This window comes from Marmota marmota, unplaced genomic scaffold (assembly GCF_001458135.2).
Source record: "Marmota marmota marmota unplaced genomic scaffold, marMar, whole genome shotgun sequence".
NCBI lineage: Eukaryota > Metazoa > Chordata > Mammalia > Rodentia > Sciuridae > Marmota > Marmota marmota.
The window spans coordinates 4,334,219-4,354,967 of NW_026000138.1; the positions used below are offsets into that span (position 1 = coordinate 4,334,219).

At 38.5% G+C, this 20,749-nt stretch overlaps 1 protein-coding gene across 21 annotated transcripts in view; it reads right to left on the reverse strand.

Annotated features, from left to right (window-relative positions):
• Window positions 1-14,887: 14,887 nt before the first annotated feature.
• The window catches only part of Tmem116 (transmembrane protein 116), a 43,025-nt gene continuing 37,163 nt past the window's right edge, over window positions 14,888-20,749 (reverse strand). For 20 of the 21 annotated variants that reach the window (XM_048785638.1, XM_048785634.1, XM_048785636.1 and 17 more), the window contains 5 exons: window positions 20,429-20,512; window positions 19,791-19,929; window positions 18,042-18,186; window positions 16,991-17,064; window positions 14,888-16,262 (listed from right to left, as the gene is read on the reverse strand). In XM_048785638.1, coding sequence (XP_048641595.1) covers window positions 16,056-16,262; window positions 16,991-17,064; window positions 18,042-18,186; window positions 19,791-19,929; window positions 20,429-20,512 — 649 coding nt within the window. In that variant the 3' untranslated portion in view covers window positions 14,888-16,055. The remainder of the gene's footprint in view (window positions 16,263-16,990; window positions 17,065-18,041; window positions 18,187-19,790; window positions 19,930-20,428; window positions 20,513-20,749) is intronic. The other variant, XM_048785631.1, reaches the window with a different exon arrangement.

Sequence of the window (20,749 nt, forward strand, 5' to 3'; positions counted from 1 at the left end):
GAACTGTTCTAATTTGCCTAATTTGTACATTCATCAAGCAAGTAGTTTTTAAACCCCAAAATAAATATTGTATTTGTTAGACATGTCTTCATGTCTAACATGAAGAGCAGTTATTGAATCCACTTTGTTCTGTGGCTCTGTGGGAGGGACTGTATCTGATAAGAAAGAAGATTCTAGTGGTCCCTGGGTTAAGAAGTGAGCATTGAAGTTAACCATCTTTCCAATTCTGATAGTTGTGTGATATGATGTATATACGTTTAGTTTATTACTATATCCCACTATTTCTAGATGCTTCCTACATACATACTCCCTTCTTACCACAAACATTTTTTCTTCCAAAGAAGTTTTCATAATGCTCCTTTGTTTTAATTGCTTAGTGATGAATTTCACACCCCTAGACATATCATGGCCAAAGAACATCACCTAAAGCTAAGTATTGTGTTTATACTAATTTTGTAACAGTATAAAGATGCCCATAGTGCTGAGTATGTATATAAAACTGAAATTTTTCTCTTCTATTTTTCTTTTAAAAACATTTAAATTAATAGCTTATTGATTGACCATCAGAAGGAACCTTTCCTGTAAGGTACCAGAGTTCTGGAAGTAGCAGTTATTTCTCCGGGAAGAAAATGCAAAGCAAAATATTTACATTACTCATTTTTTGCCAGATACAGTGTTAACCATTTTACATTCATTGTCTTAATTTAACCCTCTCAGGACTAGGGATGTGGCTCAGTTCTAGAGTGCTTGCCTAGCATACATATATCCCCAGGTCTAATCCCCAGCACTGCAAACATCAAAACAAAACCTTTTAACTTCCCAATGAAACTTCCATCTTGTCCATGAAGAAACAGAGATCAAAGAGTTTGCTCTCAAATTAGATAATAAGTGGTGAAATCTGGATGACTTCCCAGGTATGAATGAACTTATGATTTTCTATTGCCCCACGAGCCCTTCCCCTCAGTGAAAAATGAGGGAAAGACGTTTGGTAAGTCCTTAATAGCCTAGAATATAGCTTCTTTCTCAGTGACTACTGAAACAAAAGCCTTACAAGTGAATGTTGACTTCTATGAAGAATCTACCATAGGTTTCTTGCTTGCTCTTAGGCTCTCTCTTTTTCTCTTTGCTTACTGACTACTCTAAGATGAGCAGCCTTCTTGCTTCATGATGTTCTGCCTCGCCTCAGGCCAGAGCAATGGAGTTGGCCAACCGTGGACTTACTGTAAACCCAAATCAAACTTTTCCTCCTCTTAAAAAACAGCAAGAAAGGGCTGGGGTTGTGGCTCAGTGGTAGATCGCTTGCTGAGCCTGCGTGAGGCACTGGGTTTGATCCCGGTACCACATAAAAATAACTACAACTCTCTCTCTTTCTGTGTGTGTGTGTGTGTGTGTATGTGTGTGTGTGTGTGTGTGTGTGTGTGTATCAAAAACAAAAAAACCCACCACACTGTATGGTCATTATGTTGAACCCCGACGCAAAGAAAAGACCACCAACTCCAATTTTAAATTAAATGAAAGCAAGCTTATATTTGTGTACATTAAGAGACAGCAGCTGTCTCTCCCAACACAAGCTAGAGATCAGCACCCCAGCTCTCCAGGAACAAGGTTTTATAGCACAAAAAGTTGTAAAGGCGGGGGTATGTTGAGAACTTACAGCTAACAGGATTTTGACAAGCATAATACAAAGGCAGATAGTAGGTCAATGATCTACATGGTATGATATTTCAAGGTAGGGAGTAAATTCAGATCCCAACACCGGAATTTATGAGGCACTGCTGAAGTTTCAGAGAGGGTTGTTATCTGGTCAGGGGGAGCCAGGATTTATGAGGTGCCACTAGGTTTTAGAGAGGGTTGCTATCTGGTCAGGGAAAGGTAGGCATGGGTGAGTTCAAGGCAGGAATTTGGGCAGGAATTCCAAATCACAGTAATTTATAGTAAAACAGAAATTAACTTTTCATGACATTTTTGGCTCTCAATCTTAAAATGGAATTAGGCTGGGTTCATCATTTATGGATTAAAGTATCTTTTCCTCTACTAGGGCCTGACAGCATGGAATAGAAGGTTGGCATTTCACTTAGTGCTAAGGCATAGATGTTCAAAATACGTTTACCAAGTAAAAGATGTAACCAAAGTCAACCTTAAAAAAATGGATCATGGCTGAGCCTGGTGGTGCACACCTGTAATCCCAATGACTTGGAAGGCTAAGGCAGGAGGATTGAAAGTTCGAGGCCAGCCAGGAAAACTTAGCAAGACCTTGTCTCAAGATGAAATCAAAAGTGGGTGGACAGAAGATGTAGCTCAGCAATAAAGTACCCCTGGGTTCAATTTTAAGTACTGAGAAAAAAAAGTGGTATAAGCTGGACATAATGGTGCATGCCTATAATCTTAGCAATTTGGAAGGCTAAGGTAGGAGGATCAAAGCCAGCCTCAGCAATTTAGTGAGATCCTTGGCACCTTAGTGACACCCTGTCCCCCCCCCAAAAAAAAAATTAGAAGGACTGGTGATGTAGCTCAGTGGTAAAGCACCACTGTGTTCAATCCCTGATATCAATAACAAAACTAGCATATTCATACAACAGACCATTATTCAGAAATAAAAATGAATGAGGTACTGATATATGCTACAATATAAATGAATTTTGAAAGTATTATGCTATGTGGGAAAAGACACACATAGTATGATTCCATCTATACTAAATGTTCAGAACAGCAAATCTATAGGAAAAAAACAGATTAGTGATTGCCTAGAATAAGGATGTAAGAAATTGATGGAACCAGGAGTGGCAGCACAGTGGCTCAGGAAGCTAAGGCAGAAGGATCGCAAGTTCAAAGCCAGCCTCAGCAATGGCAAGGCAATAAGCAACTCAGTGAGACACTGTCTCTAAATAAAATACAAAATAGGGCTGGGGATATGGCTCAGTGGTTGAGTGCCCCTGAGTTCAATCCCCTGGTACCCCCCCACCCCCCAAAAAGAAAAGAAGTTCATGGCAATATGTGACTGACTTTGGCACATTTCTTTCTGGAGTGACATGAATGCTCTAAAATTATATCATGGTAATTATTACACAGTCTATAAATATTCAAAAAAACACTGAATAGTACAAATGAATAGGTGAATTTTATAGTATGCAAATTATGTATTATAAAGTGATTTATAAAAGTAAAAACAGGTGAACTATTAGGGTACGGTCCCATTTTATAACTATTCCTAACCTCAAACCTTCCCCCACCTCCACATAGGGAACAATTATTATCAGTTTAGTTTCAGACCTTCTAGGTAGAAAATATACAGAATTGTTTTATGTTTGTACAATGTAAGTAATTCTATGCTTTTGTTAAAGCTCATTATACCTTGGAGAGTGATCCACATTATATATAAGCTCTTCAAAGGAAGTGATTTATTGGGATCCTAAGGGTTATAAATGACGACTATATTTTAATGTAATCCAAATAAAGCATCATCCAGATGTAGAGAGAAAGGTACTTCATTTCTTTAAAAGGACTTCTTGTCTTACCAATTCACCAATGTCTATGATGGGTTAAATTTTTCTAACAATATAGTGGGAAATTTTCTACAATCTTCAATTAAAATTTTTTTTTAAAGAGAGAGAGAGAGAGAATTTTTTAATATTTATTTTTTAGTTTTCGGCAGACACAACATCTTTGTTTGTATGTGGTGCTGAGGATCAAACCCGGGCTGCACGCATGCCAGGCGAGCGCGCTACCGCTTGAGCCACATCCCCAGCCCTTCAATTAAAATTTGATTAAGACTTCACATCATGTTTCATGGAAACAAACTGATTCGCCATAGATGTAGTTAATTTTTAATGACCCGGAAACATACTTAAATATGAAAAAGGAAGGGAGATTTTGGAGAAGGGGCCAGTCTCAGAATAATTTTTATAATCTCCTCAAATCACACCCATAAAACCAAACTAGTATGGTAAAAATCAAACCCTGCAAATAGCAGCTACAAAAAAAAAAAAAAAACCCACTGATAAACCTCCTACAAACTCAGAAATATGGGTGTAACCCCAAGATGGCTGCTGAGTAACCCAAGACCTGAGTTATATTAAACATTCTTAATTAAGAAAGCAGAGGTAAGTAATGGCGTGTCTGTTGGATCTTAGAACAGAACTCCTAAATATCCAATAGATTCTGAAAAATATAGCAAGCCAATTTGAAAATAAACACCTGAAATTGGGAAGGTTTTTGACACTTTCTTTTCTTCTTTTTTTTTAATTGGTACTAGGTATTGAACCCAGGGGTGCTCTATATTCTTTTTTAATCACCAAATTTCAGGTTTTGCAAATGTGTTTTTTGAAACAGAGTTTCATTAGTTGCTAGGATTGGCCTGAACCTGCAATCCTCCTCCCTCAGCCTCTTGAGTAGCTGGAATTACAGCTATGTTCTACCATGTCCAGTGATACTTTCATTCCTGGGAGAATGCAAGCCAGAGAAATCTGGAGCCTATAAGCTTTTTGAATGAAACTTTCAGGATAAAGTCTTATACAACAGAGATCCTACTGGAGGATGAAAAGATAAAATAAACGTGGTATATATACACAATGGAATTTTACTCAGCAATAAAAGAGTAAATGGATGGCGTTGGAGAAGATAATGCTAAGTGAAGTTAGCCAATCCCCAAAAAACAAATGCTGAATGTTTTCTCTGATATAAGGAGGCTGATTCATAGTGGGGTAGGGAGGGGGAGCATGGGAGGAATAGATGACTTCTAGATAGGGAAGAGGAGAGGGAGGGAAAGGGAGAAGGCAGGGGATTAGCAAGGAGGTGGAATGTGATAGACATCATATCCAAAGTACATGTATGAAGTCAAGAATTGGGTGTCAACATACTTTATGTACAAACAGAGATATGAAAAATTGTGGTATATATGTGTAATAAGAATTGCAATGCATTCTGCTGTCATTTTTTAAAAATCAATAATAATAAAAACGAGAACCTACTGGAGTAGAATTCAAACTGATGAGGATAAAGAATTAAGTAAAGAGATTTTAAGTAGAAATATCTTCATTGTTTTATTAATTAATATTTTACCATTAGGTCTTGGGATGTGGTCTTTACCATGTCTGTGGAGTACCTCAGAATTCCCACTGTCCTTAATGCAGCCATTGTGAACTGTAACTCCAAGATGGGGTTACTGCTGAGTAACCCAAGTTGGTTTTCCCTATATACTTTCCCAGCATACTATAAATGAACAAGCCATTAGAGTGGGATGTGGTGCTTTACAGCTGGACTCTGGTGATATGAGCACCAGAAATGTATCTGATAGCTCTGATGTTAGCTTGAGATAAACTAGGTACTTGACTACTACATAAATCTCCTTCCTCTGGCCCAAATTGTGGAAATGACTGGTCTTGCTGCTGCCTAGGACCAAACTTCTATCAGTAAGTCTCCAATAAATTGCAATATGTGCAATAGTGGATCCATTTGCTTCTTTATTAGTCTCATAGCACATTAGGGCTGGTTCTCATATGCTGGGACTAGGTATTTTCAGAACAACTGATAAGCCAGCCAGAGGACCAAAATGAGCAAGAGGAAGAAAGTTTCTGCAGGGTAAATCCTGGATTGGCTGTCTAACTTTTAAGAGGACTGGTGACCTGTATATTACATGTTTTCAGCCTGCTATAGGAGTATAGGGAAGCCTTGGAATGATCCCAGAAGCCTGGTGTGCTTCCTCCCATAACAAAGGACCAAAATAAAGAAGCTGGGTGTGGTGGTGCATGCATGCAGTCCCAGCTACTCAGGAGGCTAAGGCTGGAGGATCACTCAAGCCTAGGAGTTCAAGGTTAGCCTGGGCAATATATATAACCCTGTCTCAAAATAGATAAGAAGAAGAAGAAGGAGGAGGAAAAAATAAGAAAACAACAGTGATTTCACTATAGAGTTTGAGACAGAGCACTGGAGTGCAGTGGGAATGTTGCAGAGATACTGCAGAGCATGACACGCTATGGCCTTATAAAGAAAGGACCTAAGGGGCTGGGGATGTGGCTCAAGCGGTAGCGTGCTCGCCTGGCATGCATGCAGCCCGGGTTCGATTGTCGGCACCACATACAAACAAAGATGTTGTGTCCGCAGAGAACTGAAAAAAAAAAAAGAATATTAAAAATTCTCTCTCTCTCTCTCTCTAAACCAAACAAACAAAAAAATGAGTTAAAAAAAAAGAAAGGACCTAAGCACACAACACTACTGTAGGGTCTCTCAAGATCCATCCTGAAACAAGAGGGACTTTGTTCAGTGTGCCAGTCCCTGGCAGTTACCACTCACATTGTAGACACCTGAGGCATTTACTAATGGAGAATCTTGTGTCCCTTATAGGCGCTGACCACAGTTTGTGGAGCTTCCCTGTTACCATACCACTGCATTGCCCTGGAGAAAGAGCACCGTCCATATTATTCCATCCTCTACCTAGCATGGAGGTCATCTCGAGACCCACCATTCCCTGGGTCCTGTGAAGTAGCTGAGCAGCTACCCCTACCAGCCAGGAGATACTGGAAACTGCCCTTTTACAGCCCCAGGAAGCACCAGGGCAGCCAACCCTCAGTGGCTCATCTGCAAAGGCCCCAAGAAAATAGTTGGGTGGCACTACCCACCCTCCTGCTGCACTGGACACAGCCAGGTGGTCCTGTCCACCCACTCCTGGCCTAAAGAAAAAGGCAGGTGGCCCTTCACACACTTCCACTATCCCCAAACCAGCCAGGTGGCCCCACTCTTGTATCCTCAGACCCCAGAAGGAAGCCAGATGGCCTGCACTGTGTGACTCAGACCACCGAGGATCCTGTGACCCCAGGAAGCAGCTGAGCAGACTTTTCTGAGTGGCTTGGCCCAGTGAGGACCCCTAAGAAGCAAGTGGGCAGCCTTTCCCATCCCAAAAAGCAGCTGAGCAGCCTAATCTAACAAGCTTAGTACAGTGAGACCTTGAGAAACAGATGCTCATCCCCACACTCTACCCTGGACCCTGGGGAAGAAGTTAGGCAGATCTGCCTAAGCAGAAAGGCCATCAGAGGTCCCATAAAGACATCTGTGCATCCCTCAGACACTGAAAAGTGATATTTGGATGATAAATTCTTATAAATGCAACCTTAGATGCTTTGAAGGGGTAATTTGTAGAAAAATGAGTTGTCAACATCCATCTGGGCACACTGGTGTGGCTTAATTCCCATGAAGCCCTCAGACACTGATAGGCACCTCATCTCACTACCAGGAATACTATATCACACCAAGGTGGCTCCACCCTCAAACAGCCTGCAGAAACCTGCAGAAACCCACACCTACAGCCTGTTGCAAAATGCCCAGAAGTACAAGTGAATTTGTCTTGCCTAAGGGAGCTGCATCCCAGTTGGCAATGCAATCCTCCAACCCCTGTTAGCCTAGGCCACTGAAACACCTACATACATCAACAATGTTGATTATACTTAAATAGGCTACATGGATACTACAATAAAGCACCCAGTAGGAACAAAAGCCAATGCATCACAGACTACCAGCAGAAAGACAGCAAACAGATTTCCAGGAAAAAGTTTTTATTTATTAACTATGAAAGCCATCCTGTAAAGTTGGCAGAGGCAAATGACCTACCAGATGTGCAAATACCAATGTAGGACACAGCATTAACAAAAAAAGTAACATGACACCCCAAAGCACACAATAACTCTCTAGCAACAGACCTCAAAGAAAAGGAAACAGGCAAATTTGACAATAAATTCAAAAAGAATGATTTTGAGAAAACTTCATAAGATACAAGAGTAAACAGGCAGGCAGCTTAACGAAATTAGGAAGGCAAAATTTATCACATGAATGAGAAATTCAGCAGAAAAGAGAGATCATGGGCTGGGGATGTGGCTCAAGTGGTAGTGTGCTTGCCTGGCATGCGTGAGGCACTGGGTTTGATTCTCAGCACCACATAAAAATAAAAAAATAAAGATGTTGTGTCCACCTAAAACTAAAAAATAAATTTAAAAAAAGAAAAGAAAAAAAGAAAGAGATCATAAGAAAGAACCAAACAGAAAACTTGGAGCTGAGAAACTCAATAAATGAAACAAAATACAGTCAAGAGCCCGCAAAGTAGAACAGATCAGGAAGAAGAAAGAATTTCTGAACACAAAGAGAGAGTTTTTGGAATAACCCAGTCAGGTGGGGAGGGGATGGGAGAAGAGGCGACAAAAAAGGAGAAGTATAAAGAAAAGAAAGAATGAGAGAGGGAGAGGAGGAGGAGAGAGGGAGAGAAAGAGGAAGGGAAAGAGAATGTGGGGGGAGAGGGGGGCGGAGAGAGAGAGAGAGAGAGAGAGAGAGAGATGAAAAAAGCAACTGAGACTTATGGGATACCATTAAGTGAACAAACATTTGCACTATCAGGATTCTAGGAGAAGAGAAAATGCATAGAAAACATATTCAATGAAATATTTGCTGAAAACTTTCTGAAGCTTGGGGAACAGATATCAAGTCTGGGAAGCTCAAAGGACCTATAATTGTTTTAACAAAAAAGATCCTCTCCCCAACATTACAGTAAAACTGTCAAAAGCACAAAACCCCACCACCAAAGTGGAAGACATTCCAAACACAGCAAGAAAAAAACATTAAGTCACTTATAAGGAAATCCTCATTAAACGAACAGCAGACTTCTCAATAGAAACCTTATAGGCCAGGAGGGAATAGGAAGACAAATTCAAAGTTTAGAAAGAAAAAAAATGTGAACCAAGAATACTATATCCATCAAAGCTGTTGGTAAGAAGGAGAACTCACCATCAGAATGACCTGATAACAATTGCTTAAGGGAGTCCTGAATTAGAAGTGAAAAGATGATAACTATCATCATGAGAACTTGCAGAAATACAAAACTTAACAGTAGTGCTGATGCACAAATGGGAAAGGGTATCAAACCCTATCAATACAAAAAGCCATCAAATCACAAGGGTGAACAAGAGAAAGAAAGGATATGCAAGAGAAAAAATAACAGAATAACAAAAGTATGTCTTTATTAATAATAACCTTGAAAAAAAATTTTGAGATGGAGTATCTGTTACCCTGGCTGGTACTGAACTCCTGAGCTTAAGTGATCCTCTAGCCTTAACTTGAGTGCTGAAAATTCAGGCATGTGCCACCATACTTGGATCATAACTTTGAATGTAAATGAATTTAAATGCCCCAATCCCTGGACTGGCTGAATGGTTAAAAAAAAAAAAAAGACACAATAAGAAACTTACTTCACAAGTAAAGACCATGGACTTAAAAGTGAAGAGATGAAAAAAGATATATTATACATATGAAACCAAAAGTGAGCAGCAGTAGCTATACTTCTATCAAATAAAATAGATTTTAATTCAAAGCTGTAAAAAAAAGTCAAGAAATAATGACAGAGGGATCAAATTCAACAAAAGAAAATAACAATTGTAAATACATATATGCAACCAATGCTAAAACACCAAATTATATCAAGTAAACATAATTAGATTAAAATGAGAGATTGATTCTAACATAATAGTAGTTGGGGACTTCAACATCCCACTTTCATCAATAGACAGATCATCCAAACAAGAAAAATCACCAAAAAACATTAAGGTTAAACTATACTATATACAATGGACCTAACAAACATTTACATAATATTTCATCCAACAGCTACAGAATACACATTCTTCTCATCAGCAAATGGAACATTCTCCAGGAGAGACAATATGTTAGTCCATAAAACAAATCTCAACAAACTTAAAAAACTGAAATCATAGTATGTATATTCTTCGAACACAGTGGAGTAGAACTAGAAATAAACAAGAAGAACTTCAGAAATTTTAACATACTCTTGAAAAACCAATGGGTCAATGAAGAAATCAGAAGGGAAGTTTAAAAATTTCTTGAAACAAGCTGGACACAGTGGCGCATGCCTGTAATCTCACCAATTTGGGAGATTGAGGCAGGAGGATTGCAAATTCAAGGCCAGGCTTGGCATTTAGGAAGATCCTCAGACACTCAGAGAGATCCTGTCTTAATATAAAAATTAAAAAGAACTGGGGATGTAGCTCAGTGATAAAGTGTCCCTGGGTTTAATTCCCTGTACCAGGAAAAAAAAAAAAGTTACTGAATTCGGGTGTGGTGGCGCATGCCCAGGGGGCTCAGGAGGCTGAAGCAGGAGGATCATGTGTTCAAAGCCAGCCTCAGCAAAAGTGGAGGTGCTAAGCAACTCAGTGAGACCCTGTCTCTAAAATACAAAATAGGGCTGTGGATGTGGCTCAGTGGCCAAGTACCCCGGAGTTCAATCCCTGGTACCCCCCCACCAAAAAATTACTGCAGCAAACAAACCTGAAAACACAACATGCTAAAACCAATGAAATACAGGAAAGCAGTACTAAGAGGGAAGTTTAGAGAAATAAGTCCCTAAATCAAGAAAGTAGAAAGATTTCAAATAAACAACTATGCAACTCAAGGAACCAGAAAAGCAAAAACAAACTAAACTCAAAAAACTGGTAAAAAGAAATAAGAAGGTTGAGAGTAGAAATAAATGAAAGAGGGGGCTAAAAAAAAATACAAAAGATCAATGAAACAACGAGATTGCTTCTTTGAAAAGAAAACAAAATGAACAAATATTTACCTAGACTAACCATGACAAAAAGAGGGAAGACACAAACAAATGAAATCAGAGATGAAAAAGGAGATATTACAACTAATACCACAGAAAGAAAAGATTATTAGGGATTATTACAAACAACCATATGTCCCCAAATTGGAAAACCTAAAAAAAAGCACAAATTTCTCAACACATATAACTTACTAAAACTGAACCATGATGACTTAGAAACCTGAACAAATAGCAAGAAAGAAGACTGAATCAGTAATAAAAATTCTCTCAGAAAGAAAACCCAGGGGGTGAGATTCTGGCTCAGTGGTGGAGCGCTTGCCTAGCATGTGTGAGGCACTGGATTCGATTCTCAGCACCACATATAAATAAATAAATAAATAAAATAAAGGTCCCTCAACAACTAAAAATATATTTTTAAAAAATTTAAAAAAAAGAAAGCCCAGGATCAGATGGCTTTATTGATGAATTTTACCAAACTTTTAAAGAAAAACTAAAATGAATTCTTTTCAAACTATTACAAAGTACTAAAAGAGAAATAACTTCGTTATTCTATGTCAGCATCACTGATACCAAAACCAAATAAGGCACAACAAAAAATAAAGCTAGAGACCAAAAATCCCTGATGCACACAGACACTAAAATTCTCAACAAGATAGTAGTAGATATAATCCAACTAACTGTACCTAAAACTATTATACACTATGATCAATTGGGATGTATCTCAGGGGTGCAAGGACAGCTCAACATACACAAAATACTACACATAATGACATCACATTAACAGAATGAAGGATAAAAACCATGTGACACACATGACCACATGAAGGATAAAGACCATCTGAACAGATGCAGAAAAAGCACTCTCCATAATAAACCCTAAAAAATTACTTATAGAAGAAATGTACCACCACGATCCACAACATAGTGTTTCTACTGGAGGAGCCAATAACAATGCCTCTATCAGATGTGTAAAGTATAAGATACTGTGCTATGTTACAGATTTATCTTGGCCTCAAGGAAAAGACACTAGGGCTATAGATACGGGTGTTTGGGCTCCTTAGATTCATAGAACTAATTTTTTTTCTTGTTGTGCTACTCATATATTACAGGAAAGGGGGCTGGAGATGTGGCTCAAGCAGTAGCGCGCTTGCCTGGCATGCATGCGGCCCGGGTTCGATCCTCAGCACCACATACAAAGATGTTGTGTCCGCCAAAAACTAAAAAATAAATATTGAAAATTCTCTCTCTCTCTCAAATATATATATATATATATATATTTTACAGGAAAGGCCTACTGATGGTCTACAACTTGCTATTCTTTTTGGAAGCTGATCCCTGGTCTTTCATATTCTGAATCACTACTCCTCCATACACTAAAGAGCATGTACTATTCATCAGATAGGACAGAGGAGTGCCTTTAGCTCAGAAACAGAGGGAACTTTAGGGCAAGAATCAAAATCCATTAATTTAAGCCAGGGTTGGTGGTGCTCGCCTGTAATCCCAGTGACTCAGGAGGATGAGGCAGGAGGATCATAGAGTTCAAAGCTAGCTACAGCAACATATCAAGGCCCTAAGCAACTTAGACCCTCTCTTGAAATAAAAAATAAAATGGCTGGGGATGTGGCTCAGTGGTTGAGTGCTTCTGAGTTCAATCCCTGGTACCTCCCCTGCCCCCCCAAAAATCCATCAATTTAAATGAGGAAAATGTCCTTCCAGAGAAGTTTTTAATAAATATTTTTAGTTGAGGATGGACACAATACCTTTATTTTATTTATTTTTATGCAGTGCTGAGGATCAAACTCAGTGCCTCACACGTGAAAGGCAAGCACTCTGCTACTGAGCTATGACCCAGCCCCACAGAAGAGATTTTTAGAACAAAGCAATATGTCAAAGACCTTGCCCACAATCTTTCTGGAAGCAAAAAAAGGCTTGAGGATCTGAAATGAGCTGTGTGGTAGAGTAGGAAATGGTGTAAGTAGCATTGGGCAGCAGATGCCTGTGATCCATAGATCCACAAAACTGCTTTATAACCTTTAGTTTCAGTGGCTCCAAAGAATAACAGGGAATGTGGGAGAAATCTGTTCCATGGAGGAGTGGGACTGTAGGGAAAAAGTTACCACTTTCTTCTTTTCTTGGAGCCCTATCCTAGGACATAGCTGGACCTTTGAAAGCTTCCTCTCCTTGGTATATTTCTCTATGAAGACAGCAAAAGCTCAGGTAAGTATTAAAATTTTGAAGGATGATGCAAAGTAAGAACATACGAGGGCGGGGCAAGAATTGTAGAAGGCAAATGTTGTCATGTAACACTCATGGGTGGGGAACAGCTATCCTAGCTGGCAGCAAGCTGGGAGCTTTGACCAAATAACTGTGTTACTGACAAAGGTTGAGCCCAGGAAAGGAAAAAGGTAGAGAAGTCCAGGATCATTGGCTATTTCACTTGGGCCATGAAAATGACATTAACAGTAACTTTGCCTCCCTCCTGACACATTCTATGAAATCACAGGTAGGGTTTGGAATGATTTCTTTTATCTAGGAATTCTTCTATGGGATATTTGAGAATGGGCCCTCCCTAGGTTAAGTTGCAGCATGTTATCTTGCTGTTAATAGTGATTCTTTTTCAAGGGACATAAGTGGAATCTCTTTATTATCAAATACCTATCCCCAGGAATCAGAAGATGTCACAAGACTAGAAGAAAAAGTAGAAAACGTGGCCTAGGCCCTGTTGAGATGAGAAAAATGGAGGATCATTAACTTTAAGCAAAAGAAAAAACTGTCAATAACTTCCCTGTTATATATTCACATCAAAATGGGAACCTGAGCTTGGAAATGCCTTTTATACAAAATGACTGCAACTATGATGGGTATTTAGAGTTACAGAGATTTTCTTCTAATTAACAGCACTTTCTCATGGATAAAGGGTAGATAAAAAAAATTTGAGGTATGTGGTTTACATATGATTTATGGCCTACCTATAAAATAGGGTGAATCCTATGCAATCAGTGGAGATGAATAAGAGGGGCTTCTAACCACTTCACAATTTCAGAGCAGAATAGAATCCAGTCCCCATGTCATCTATGTATGCTCACTTCTCAAGTATACAGAACTGTGTACCGTGATTGACAATAAGAAGTTCTTAATATGAAATAATGTGAATAAGCAATATGTGGCAATAGATGTATACACCTTGGTCAAGTTTTAGATGAAGGAGCCAAGTGTACAAAATGCATTTCTGTGTTAAAGATATGGACAGAGAGAAACCTAGTGCCAAATGTGCCTGAATATGCCAAAAACATTTCAATATATCTTTTGGGAAATGTAAAACATGTTGTTGTTCATATGACTATTGACCAAAAACTTAGAAGTAGCTGGGCCATGCATTTCTCAATGGTATCTATACTACTAAGAATGCAACAAGCATTGAACCTTCCTCTCATGAAGAAATAATCCATTTTTCAGCTCTCTTGGTCATGAGCTTAGCCATAGCTTGGAAATAAAGCATAATGGTGTGGCTTACAAGTTCCAGGACCAGAACCTCTGTACTAAACAATGAATTTATTACTGTAAATATAGATTTTGATCAGATGTTGTATGAGCACAATGACGACTTTAATAAACCTGACCTCCAAAGCTCCTTTGGAAAGCTATATTGTGAGAAAAGGACTTCCCTGTGGATGAGTGACCTCCCAGAATACTATAATGGCACCTCCATGTGATGCCAGACAGACACTCACAAGCAAGACAGTACCCATTGCAAAAAATAAGGTTATTGTTAGCAGGGCCAGTGCAGAAACCTGGAGAATCAGTGATATAAAATCTTTAGAAAGAGTATAAGAGTTGCCTGGAAAAGTAATCATTACCTAGGGAATATGTTTAGAAACCATGGCAGTGACTCCAAAATAATGGTTAAGGTCTGTGCAAAAGGATATAAGGCTCTGCACATTGAAAAACATCAAGCACGCATGTAGCCCATGCAAGAAATGAAGTGTTGGCGTATAGATGTTTTTGAAGCCACAGAAAGGGCTGAGGAGAGGGAAAGTGAAGGGTAGCATTCTATGAGAGCCACAGAAGATTTGTATAATCAAACCTATTTAGACACCACTCTATTCCACTATGACCACAAACTGAACAAGTGTCATAGGAGGGATGTTCATGATAATTTTAAGAACTGCCTCTATGTATGGCTATTGTCCCTTGTAGGGTTAGTGGGACAGTTTGAACAGTGGCTCAGCTGCACATGTCCCCTCTGACTCTCAGTATGACCAAAAAAAAAAAAAAAAACCAAAAAAAAACCTGTTAATTCTTTTATAATTGATTTATTTTTTAATTGGTGCATTACAGTTATGCATAAAAGTGGAATTCGTTATTATATGTTCATACATACATGATACATGGCAGTTTGGTTAATTTCATTCTGCTGTTCTTCCCCTTTCCCATTCCTCCTTCCCCTCATAGCCCTTCCTCTACTGTACTGTTCTCCCTTCTATTTTTATGAGACTGTTTCCCAACACCCCTACCAATTTTTAATACCTTATTTTTCTCTAACTTCCATATATAAGAGAAACACTCAACCCTTGACTTTCGGAAACTGGCTTGTTTCACTCAGCATGATGTTCTTCAATTCTACCCATTTGCCAGCAAATGACATAATTTCATTCTTATTTATGGCTAAATAAAACTCCATTGTGTATATATATCACATTTTCATTATCCAATCATCTATTAAGGGACACCTGAGCTGGTTCCATAAATTGGCTATTATGAACTGTGCTGCTATAAATATTCATATGCATGTATGGCTATAGTATGCTACTTTTAGGTCTTTTGGATAAATACCAAGGAGTGGGATAGCTGGGTTATCTTATGGGTCCTTTCCTAGTATTTTCAGGAATCTCCATATTTCTTTCCAAAATGGTTGTACTAATTTGCAGTCCCATCAACAATGCATAAGTATACCTTTTCCTTCACATCCTCACCAGCATTTATTATTCTTTGTATTTTTGATGACTGCTATTCTAATTGGAATGAGATAAAATCTCAGGGTAGTTTTGATTTGTATTTCCCAGATTGCTAAGGATGTTGAACATTTTTACATGTATTTTGTTGGCCATTTGCCAAAAAATTTGAGAAATGTCTGTTTAGCTCATTTGCCCATTAATTGATTGGGTCATTTGTTTTTTTGGTATTAAGTTTCTTGAGTACTATATATATTCTGGATATTAATCTCCAGTCAGAAGAGTAGCTAGAAAAGATTCTCCTATTTAGTAGGCTCTCTTTTCATGCTCCTATTTCCTTTGCTGTGCAGAAGCTTTATTTGAAGCCATCCCACTTATTTTTTATTTTATTTCTTTAGTTTTAGGGGGTCTTGTTAAGGAAGCTGGTGTAGGATATGGTTACCTGACATTCTTCACAATCCATTAATGTAAAATAATTCCAGTTCCTGAGTATCCTAGTAATTGTAATTTCAAAGAATGGTGGAGGAGCTAGCAGCAAAAGTAACAGTAGACCCTAATGGATCCTGGCCCCTGTTATAGACTCTCTTCTGTGAGCATAATAATGGCGTCTGGGTATCCACATCACATTGGGCCTCTTGCTTTAGTTGGTGGAACTTGTGCTGTGTCCATCCATATACTCCAAAGTGGAGCAGACCCTGGGATGCTGCTGTTAGAGCCTAAAGGAGAGACAGGGGTGATGGAATCTGCTCTTCAGGTTTGTAGAGATCCAGGAAAAAGCCCACAACCCTTGTTTACAAAGCATGGTTACATTTCCTCTATCTCAAACATCAAGATCTGGTATCTATTTTTTCTATTTTTCTAGCTCTTTCTGAACTAATTCTTTACATCTTAACATAATTGACTAAAAGTTGGTCATATTTCTTAGTATATACATAAGGACAATGAAGTGGCTTCAATGCCCCTCCTTACTGATCCATTTTTTAGAGAAAACTGCCTTATCAGCATAATTAGATAGTTCAAAAAAAGTCTTTCTTCAATCTGATAAATGAGGAGAACCATTCTATTACCTCCCTACCCACCACATTCACTAAGAAAGGTTAATTAATCTCATTCAATTCAATTTGGATTAGAGAGAATCATGACTATCAGCGTTAAGAATGTGCCCTAGTAGACCACTATTTTTTTTTTGTCTACTCACTTCTTAAAAACACATCAATAAAATGAAATTGACCAGAGATACATATACTGTGGAGTGCATACCAGCACTTTTATCAAAGCATCTACCCTCCTCTGTGGAAATTTTCACATTCTTCATAAATGAGTATAAATAATACATGTTCTCTTTTCCTTCACAGAGGGAAATAGTGCTTACTGAGTAATGTCAGTGTAAGAGAGTAGAATAAGAGGGTGTAGGAATAGAAATTCTGGATTTTGAAGGTGTTACCTGGAGAACATACAGGGCCATGTGTAGCTCGGTGTCCTGGGGCTTAGTCAGCTTTGTGATTATCAGCACGACAGCTATGAATACAGAACACATAAATTCTGTCATTAGACCGCACTGCCTGAAGCACAGAGTTCCTCAGTATACATGTCTGAGCATTATTAGAATGGAAGATATGGGCTTATTGAAGATCAATACTTTTAACCAGTTATGCAAACCAAAGGCCTCTGACTTCTAGTCTTTATTAATTAAACTTTGCAGATGATTTGTGTGACAATAGTGGAGAGGTACTACAGGAAGAAAATAATTTTTTTCTGTACTGGAGATTGAATTCAGGAGCATTTTACCACTGAGCTATGCCCTAGCCATTATTTCATTTCATTTCATTTCACTAGTACCAGAGGTACCCAGTCCTTTTTTATTATTTGTTTTGAGACAGGATTTCACTACTGAGGGTCTTGCTAAGTTATTGAGGCTGGCCTGGAACTCATGATCCTCCTGCCTCATTCTCCCAAACCCCTGGGATTAGAGGTATATGCCACCATGCCCAGTCTTTTTATCTTTTATTTTGAGACAGGGTCTTGCCTAATTGCCAAAATGACCTTGAACTTGGATCCTCCTGCCTCAGCCTCTCAAAGAGCTGGAATTACAAGTGTCTGCCATCGTGCCCAGAAAAAGATAATAAATTATACTACTTAGAGTATCAGAATTTACCAAGGCCTTTCATAAACATTATCCAATGTGATCCTCACTATCAACTTAAAGCAAATGTTAATAGATGAATCCTGTCATATCAGGTAATTTGCCCTCTCACATCGGCTTGCACCTCATGCCTAATTACCTTAATTTTTAATATATAAAAAGGAAAAAAGTTGGGGGGGGGGTCAGGGAAAACTGGAAATATGGGTAAAGCCAACATAAATCTTATAAGCTGGACAGGAATCTACAGTCAGTCATCTGCCTTGGTGAGATCACTCTGCTTGATCCCAATATATTGTTGAATCCAATATTGTTACCCTCTTCACTCTCCATCTCTTCCTGTTAAGATACCCACCTGGGCCCCAGCAGCATAAGAAGGCCGCTGGGTAGAAGTGCACTCGCTGTTCCACAATGTGAATCACTATTCGCTGTTTGTTCCCCAGAAAGCCAGGTGATTTCACAAACTTCTTACACAAGTTTTGGGCTTGGATGAATAAGACCTAAACATGAGTGTAGCAGTGAGCAGTTTGCCCTAAAGCTTAGTAAAAGTTCCTATCATTTTAGAAGGATCCTTTCTCTAAGTATCTTGCAACAGGTTTTACCTGCTGAGACCAGGCTTTTTCTGAGAGAAAATTACCTGGAAAATTATTCAGTCTTCCCACCAAGATAAATCATAATATACTCAAGAATTTTAAAGCAAGCCCTAAGCCAGATGCTGTGGCAAATGTCTATAATCTCAGTAGCTTGGGAGGCTGAGACAGGAGGACCACAAGTTTAAAGCCAGAAAAGTGAGGTGCTAGGCAACTCAGTGAGACTGTCTCTAAATAAAATACAAAATAGGGCTGGGGTTGTGGCTCAGTGGTTGAATGCCCCTGAGTTCAATTCTAGTACCAAAAACGAGAATAAACAAACAAAAAACCTTCCCAAACTTGAATCTTTGCCTTAACAACCCAAATCAATTCTCTAATAACTCAATTTCTTAATCAAATGCAGCCAGAGTCTTCTTTCCCTACAAACAGAAGAATCAAAAGGAGGCCTGAACTTAAATGAGAATATTTATGTCTAATTATCTGTTCATTTAAAAATAATCTAGAATGCTAATTCTGAATGTCCACTGAAGCCTGAGCTACTCTAACCAGCAAAAAAGAATTTTCAGAATTCCAAGCCTTTGGGGCGGGGAACCCATCTTTATTGTCAATCCATTCCAAATGTAAGCCATCTAATCCATTTTAATATAAACTAATTGACCTTTACAAATTTACTGATCTGGGCTGAGCTATCTCCATAACTAATTTTTAAAGGTCAAAGGAAATTCCCCATAATTATATTTGCCTCACAGGTGATAGTAAAACAAAACACTGTAGGAAAACTTGGTTTGTAGGTAGTTTGTAATTCCTCAACTAGAATATGAGGAGAAAATGATACTGAAAACTATGCAGATCTGACAAGTAAAAAGGCACATTACCTTACTGCTTCTGTACTAAGCAGTTATGCATACATAACTTACTATCACTTGGCTGATCATTTTAATTCTACATCATTCTGGTGATATCAAATAAGTACATGATAACTGCATAAACCACTTAGCATTTAAACCCCAGTTAGACATATAAGTGTGAACTTATGGTGGCTAAAAAAAAAATAAGAACACTCTTTCATTATTTGGAAAATTATATCAAAGCAATGTTCTATGTCCTAGAATGTCATTCTGGTATAAAGGATATACTTGAATCATGAGTTTTCTGGTCACTCCTCCATGGGGATCAACAAAACATATATTAGTTCTAGAGTAAACATAATTTTCATGAAGTAAATTCTTTTACTTTTTGTTTTGAGACTGGGTCTCACTAAATTGTTGAGGCTGGCCTAGAACTCATAATCCTCTTGCCTCTGCTCCCAGACAAGCTCTTTTTCCACACTCATCATCTGATTTTAGGACACCCAAAAAACTGAGGTGGTGTAATTACATTGTTAAGATCTCTTGAACATTTTGTTGGTACTAGGACCATAGGAAGTAACTCTCTGGCCTATCTTCCCCAGGCCCTAGGAATACTGGCCTGTCCCCTCTAGTCCCCCCTTTTCACAAGGGAGAGTAGTACCATACCATAATAGTTAGGAAGCTGAGCAAAAAGCTAGCCAAGAAAATGGTGATACTATAAAAATAAAGTATGTTACAGACAGATGTATTGGCAGAAGGCAGGAGTTCAGCCATGACTGATGGTGGTGGGAACATCAGGATACACCTAGGGAATAAAAATCAATGGACAGGAGTACTACTATAGATGTCAGACATGAGATATTCACTCAGTGCAACAAAAGTTAATGAATATGTAACTGCACTTACCATTGTGCTCTTTTTAAAAAATATTTATTTTTCAATTGTAGTTGGATACATACTTTATTTATTTATTTATTTTTTATGTGGTGCTGAGGATCAAACCCAGGGCCTCCCAAGTGCTAGGTGAGTGCTCTACGGTTGAGCCACAACCTCAGCCCCCTTATCATTGTGCTCTTATCCATAAGATTTTATTCCTTCCCACAGACACATTATCTTGTATTCACTTTGGGTTATACTTTTACTTGTGTATTTTTAGTCTTGACTATACCTTGTTTCACAGTCCTTTTCCAATAGCCCTTTTCCACATTGGACAGAAGGTATGTAAAAAGTCTTTTCTCTAGGTTTATTATAAAAAAGAACAGATGTAATCCACAATGAAAATGATAGATTTGGTCACTTCTTACCTGTTGTTCTGACTGAAGTTGTGGAAACATTCACTGGCATTGCCCAGACAGAACACAGGTGTCATCAATAGTAGAGATATCAGGCTGGGAGGAAAAAAGTTATCATCCCAATATCCAGCAGTTTCATGTCTTTCCTCTTTTTGAGAATATCCTCCCACCCCCAACTGTATCACCCCACTGATATCCACAAACATATACATACTTAATTTTTCAAGAAAATACCTTGAATACCTTAAGTATCCTTACTTTTCAGTTCCTGGGAAAGTACACCAGGAAAAGGATTTCATACTTAGGTTAATGAACCCTAACAGAGTATCCAGA